Source organism: Microtus oregoni, unplaced genomic scaffold (genome assembly GCF_018167655.1).
Source record: "Microtus oregoni isolate MIOR12 unplaced genomic scaffold, Mior012 000000F_ref0000247, whole genome shotgun sequence".
Classification (NCBI taxonomy): domain Eukaryota; kingdom Metazoa; phylum Chordata; class Mammalia; order Rodentia; family Cricetidae; genus Microtus; species Microtus oregoni.
In genome coordinates, this window is record NW_024543059.1 from 15,992,991 (window position 1) to 15,998,990 (window position 6,000).

The 6,000-nt window shown below is 56.3% G+C and overlaps 1 protein-coding gene across 1 annotated transcript in view; it reads right to left on the reverse strand.

Annotated features, from left to right (window-relative positions):
* The window catches only part of LOC121446395 (collagen alpha-1(I) chain-like), a 33,545-nt gene extending 27,763 nt beyond the window's left edge, over positions 1-5,782 (reverse strand). Inside the window, exons 1-3 of the mRNA XM_041649047.1 lie at positions 5,665-5,782; positions 5,350-5,534; positions 4,903-5,126 (exon numbers count right to left, since the gene is read on the reverse strand). Of these exons, the coding sequence (XP_041504981.1) occupies positions 4,903-5,126; positions 5,350-5,534; positions 5,665-5,782 (527 nt within the window). The remainder of the gene's footprint in view (positions 1-4,902; positions 5,127-5,349; positions 5,535-5,664) is intronic.
* Positions 5,783-6,000: the final 218 nt, after the last annotated feature.

Sequence of the window (6,000 nt, forward strand, 5' to 3'; positions counted from 1 at the left end):
CTCCCGCAGCCTCGGGCGCACGCAGAGAGCCAGAGGGGACCGACAGACACACAGACACACGGACTCCCGCTACCCGGCTCGCCCAGCTCCCTTCCTCCCTCGCCCTCGCGGTATCTCCATCCCCAGGTCTCCGTTCAGTGCGTCCGCGGCCCGCTTCGACGGCAACCCGGGGCGCACTCGGGGCACCGGTGCGCTGCGCTCGGGCAGCCTCGGGCGCCCCGGCTGCCCCCAGCGCACTGGACCGACAGCCCTCCTCTCGCAGGCTAATCGCCCCGCGGGGAAGTGACGTCAGTCCAGGAATCGGCCTATCACGGACTCCCATTCAAATCCCAGCCCCCTTCCCGCGCTCGGCACCACCCAGCCTTACAATGGCCTCGGCGTCCACGGCTCCTGCAACGCGAGGACAGGGGAGTGCCCCCTTCTGCCCTCAGAAGCGTTAGGCCTGCGTCCCTGGATGCACACCCTCTGGCTTTTCTTCCCAGTCTCTCTGACCTCCCCTCAAAGTCTTGGGTGCCTGGAGGCCACCGCAGACCACCAGAGTTAGAGTTTGAGGGAAGAGGGTTAAGGTCGTGGTATCGCCAGGACAACCCAAGTGAGCGCTTGATAGACTGCGAACCGGTCACTTCATCTACTGTCTCTCTTTCCCCTTACCCAGCACTGTGCAGACTACGCGGTAAAGACTGGGGGTTAAGGGAGGGATTGAGTGTCCTCCTGTGTCTAGATCAGTAAGTGTATCCCATACATAATGCCTGACTTGTAAGGATTCCAGCGGCAAGCTACATTCAAACCAGGTTCTAGATGTTGATATCAGGCTGCTGGCTCCCTTCCCTCTGGTTATTCCTAGGCATAGCCAATAAGGTGCAATCGATTGGGCCCTGGCGCTTTGAAGATACCCAAGACCGGAATTGGGCTCCTATTTATCTCCCACAGGGAGAGAAAAAACCCACATCTCCTACCATCTTTCTACTCTCAGCACACAACTGGCCTACTCACTCCAACTGGTTCACAGAGCAAAAAGATTGACACCTTGGGTTTCCCAGAGCCACCGTAGAATTGAGCCTGTCCACTAAACTGGAGCTCCATTTCAGGCTCCCAAATGTGACTGGCTCATAGGTGCTCTCTTGAAACCACTCCCTTCTTCCTGGTGCCTATGCTCCCACTTGGGCCCTCTGACTCACCCCTGCACCCATCCCTGGGAGGCCAAGGATTAAATATGAAAAATTCGATAGATTTGTTCCAGGAGCTAGGGGGAAATGCAACAATAGAGTAGGCTAGCTGATCCCGGGATCCCAGCAATGACTATACAGGAGTGTCAGAGACTCCTGTCCTAAGGTCCAGGGAGCACCCCAGGCTTAGGTGGGGGCTACTCATTCAGATCTATTTTAGTGGGGCTGGAAATCCCTGGCCACTCTCCACCAGCAAATCTCTGCAGGGTGTGTTCGAAGCATAGGCCCAAAGCGGGTGGTTTGGAAGGGGTTTGGGGATTTTCCTAAACACATCCAAGGTATTCTCCTTTTAAATAACACATCTGGATTTTTGTCAAGGACCAGGCTTTGCCATGCACCTCTTTACACTGCTGCCTGTTTTGGATTTGTCCTATTTCAGCTTGACCCAAAATCCAAGGTGGGCTGTATTCCCAGTGCCATTCTTGGTCAGCCTGTGACCAAGCCAGCTAGTGGTAAAACACCACTCTCCAAATTCCACCTCACAGACACATCCTTCTCTCCAGAAAAGGGACATAAGCCAGACCTTGATGAGCCTCAGAAAAATAGAGAGGCCGACCTACCGACCTACCAACAGCTAGGATTTGGAAGGAACCTCAAATTTGGCCCTACGTGGTTAATTCTAAAGGATTTTCATAATTAGGGGGTGCCCCTTTCTTCTCCGCCTACGGCTTCTGGAATCTACACCCTTTTCCATTTAGCTGTGTGTCTGTCAGTGTGGGGGACCTCCTGAGCTCTATGCCTTCTGGGCCACCCTGCGCTTGGATGGTAGAGGGGAGGTGTGCGAACAGAATTCACCTGAGAGTGAGAGGGGGGGAAGAAAGGGGGAAATAGGGGACAGGAGAAAGAGGAGAGAGAGAAAAGAAGGAGCCTTCTCAGAGTGCAATTTAAGCAGGATGCTGCACAAAATGGCTCCTCAGCGAGGCTCACGGTAACAGCACACTGGAGCCCTGGCCCGCAAGCCTAGGGCTGGTTAGCGTTCTGGGAGAAAGATTAAAAAGCTTGATTTTACATTCAGTTCAGGTGCAGCAGGTCAATGCCACCAAGGCCGCATTTCTGTTGTTTTTAAGGAAACCACGTCCCTTGCCAGAACAGGTGAGGTCGACCAGGCAGAGGCACCCACACCATGCTGGCATAAGACACCATCCTGGAACAGAGACTCCTTCATTTTTCCCCTCCAGTACCCAGGGGCATGAAAGCATCATAGGCTCACTCTCAGGAGGAAGATTACAGTAAGGCTGAACCTTGAACCATGAGCTGCCTGCCATTTGGAGGTTGTTCTGATGGGGCAGGGCAATGGGCTGTCTGTTAGCAGCCACACCCAGGTACAGCAGGGGAAGCCCCCAGGTCAGCACCCAGCAGAGGCACATTGTTTGGAGCCAAGGCTACTGAAGGAAGACCCTACTGACCTTGGCTCTAATTGTCTCCTCCTCTGCATCCTGGACTGGGTCTGAGTTGAGTTCGACGCACTTCCTCCCACGTCAATCTCTCGCCTCTAGCCCACTGTCCCAGCACAGTCCTTAACTCGCAAGAAGAACCACCACTGGGTCTAGAGGTGGCCCAGCTAGAAAACTGCGGGCGGCTGGTGGGCCCTGGCCATGGTGCTGAGAATCACCCACCTGACATTTCTCTCCCTCTGCTGTTCCACTTGCCCAGAATTTCCTCCGTCAGCTAAGGTTTGAAACCCAAGCTTTAGGGGTGCCTAAGGCTAATTAGAGAAGCAAGCATCCAGGGGCAAGTCCAGCATTTAGACATCTCCACCAAAGATAGGAGACAACATCTTTCATAGTCAAAGCTCCACAGAGGGAAAAAAAGCCCTTAACTGAATCTACAGAAGCTACTAGACATTTGCTCTAGAGCCCACTGACTCAGGAAACCCACACTGCACTTTCTCCTTAGGCTGCCCCTAAGGCTGGTGTGTTACTTGTGAGAGCAATCTGTATGCAAGTGCTCCGCTTGCCTCTAGCCCACGTTTCTATTTCCCAATGATCAGTAGTTATTCAGTTCAATACAGGCCGTAGATGGGCACCTTCCCCTTCAGGACACAATGAGTTAAGGGGTTCAGAGAAGGACGAGCCAATTCACAGCCTTGCTCACACCCTTGTCCTGTGACCAGACTTGCCCAGATTCTGAGGCTGGGAGCCTGAGGCTGATGGAGCACAGCAGATGTAGCCTCTTGGCCTGCCATTCACTCTGGAATGAGCACTCCTTTTGATCCCCTCTGGGCTGTAATTAGGACACAGAATCTCTAGCCACAACCCAGGCCAATTCCAGGTGCCTTTTCCCCCATTGCTGCCTTCCTCTCTCATTCTTTCCTCGGGCCCAGGCTTTGATGAGCTGATCTTCCTATTGTCTGGAGGCTGGAAAGGCTGTTCATTTGGGAGATCCAGCTTTGGGTTCCCTCAGCTGGAGCCAGCTCCTGGTACCCAGAGGCTAAGAAGCCTCCACACCTACCCTCAAATACACATGGCCAATTGGGCTGCGGTTCCTTCTCTGGCTTTCCACCCAGCCTGTTTCCCCAGCAGCTGAGGTGTAGGCAGGCAGGGTGCGGGCTCTTCTAAACAGGAACCTCAAAAACACCCTTTCCAAAGGCCAAGCCTTTCTTCGGGACCTCTAGCAGCCAATATTGCTGGTAGAGACTCCTGAGGTGTACCCCAGCTTCTGCCCACTTAGCCTGCCTCTGGCCTCCCTTGATTGAAAGCCAGACCCTCAAATAAACTCCATCCCCCACTGCCCTGCCGCCAAGGTTTAAGAATCTATCACCTCCTGAACATGGAGATTCAAAGGGGGTCTCCCCTTTAGACTCAGCACCCTGCATCAGTCCCTGGCACAATGGCTCCAAGCTTGTAATTTTTTTTGAGGGGGGGGATGTTTTTACTGCTCCAGAGATCTGGGCTTGAGTCTCTCCTTGCTAGAGTTGGCCACCTCCTTGCTCTGCTTGGGCCATCCTACGCCACCCCACCATCCCAGCTGCTCCCAGAGAAGCCCCCTCGACAGTCTCAGCCTCCATGCCTTCCCTCATTCTTCTCAACTCAGAGGAGGCTCCAGAGACACCCACAGACAGATCCAAAGGCCTGTCCGAAAGCACAGAGCGGGGGGTGCTGAGCAGAAGAGCTTTCCCAACTTCCCATTTCAGAAGGGGAAAAGGGCGTCATAAATCTTGTTTAGAGCGGGTGCTGTGTGTTGCATTCTCTCAAAATACGTTTTCCCGGGAAGCCACTTTGTAGATTATTTGTATGTTGGCGGGGGCTGAGGGATAAGAAGGAAGACGGGAGTCACGGTAGGGGTTAGGGAGGGGGACTCCCTGGAATCTCTTTTAGAAACATTTTCTTTCTCTCAAACCTTTCTACCTTCCCACAACTTCCATCGGACCCCTTACCCTGTCCCTTTCTGAACACCATGGGCGCGTCTCACTGTCCCAAGACCCTTGACCTTGGTCTTGACGATTTGCGAGAGATGCCTGAGCTCTGACCCACAATCAGAGTGCAACCCCCATCCCTCCAGTAGTCAAGGAAAGCCCTGAGCCCCGTGAGATACCCAAGAGGGACCCGCAGGGATACCCCAGGCCCCTTCACCAGTCCAACCGTCTTCCTGACGCTGTCCTAGTGCAGACTACTGCCCTGGCGCCCTAGCTCCTCTTTGCTGGCCTGACCGAAACGCAAAAGGCATTGGAACTTACGGACCCGGGAGGGGGCCGGGGCCCCATGAGGCGACGGCGGGGGTGGGGCGGTTGTGGTGACGGTGGTTCGGTCGCCCAGGATCAGGCGAGTCCCCAGGCTCAGGCCCAGCTCCGGTCGCCCTCCAGGAGCCGCTACTCGCACGGTCGCGTGGCCGAGAGCTGCTAGAGGCAGGCGCGGCGGCGGTGGCGCGGGGGCTCCTGGCGGCGCGCTGCTTCTCCCGGCTCTGAGCGGCTCAGCGCCGCCTTCTCGGGCCGGCACGGCCCGCAGTGACGTCAGCGCGGCTCCCCCCGCCCCCCCTGGCTTCACCCGGACCAGTGCGGAACAGAGAGGCGGAGGCAGGATGCTAGGGGCGCCCTGTCCTGAGACCCGGCCCTGTCTGCCCCTGCCCAGCTTGCAACCCTCTCCGCAAACGACCCGCACTACCGGGCTCACCCAGAGCCACCAACCACCTGGGAAGTGGTGACAAGCCCAGGGCTGGAAATCTCGCTGGCAGCTCCAGGATCCAGGATCCAGGATGCTCGGCGAAGAAAGGAGAGCTGAGGGCTTGAGGCGCCCTGGGCGAAAAGGGGTCTTTTGATCTTTTCGCACACACAAGTGATGATTGAGGGGACCCATGAAGGATTGGCAGATCCTGGGGGTCCCAGTGTGGGCTCGGAAGCGACCCTTTAGTTTTCAGGAACGTGTCTCATTAACAGCGTGGGTTGTGTTCTAGGCTGGATCGTGCTGCTCCGAGACCCAGTGCCTCCCCCACCCCGCCTCACCCGTGGGCTTGCACCTGCAAACTCGTTGGGCCGCAGACCGCCCCCGAGCCGCTGTCCAAATGCTGAATCCGGCCTCCCCGGGGCGGGCTCCGGAGCCTGGCTGCACCTCGCTCGGCATTGTCCGCAGGGCGGGCACAGGGTTCTGGGACTCCGAGACAGAGCCCCTGAAATTCTAGTGCTCTGAGATGATATTGGGAAGCTACAAGGAAGGGGGCGAGAGGTCAAGAGGAGGCGGGAACAGAAAGGGCAGGCAGACCCGAGTGCCTGACCTGCGGAACCACCTCTTCCTCTTGCGCCCCGGTGGCTCGCTCAGGATCCCTTCTGCCAGTGTATGTT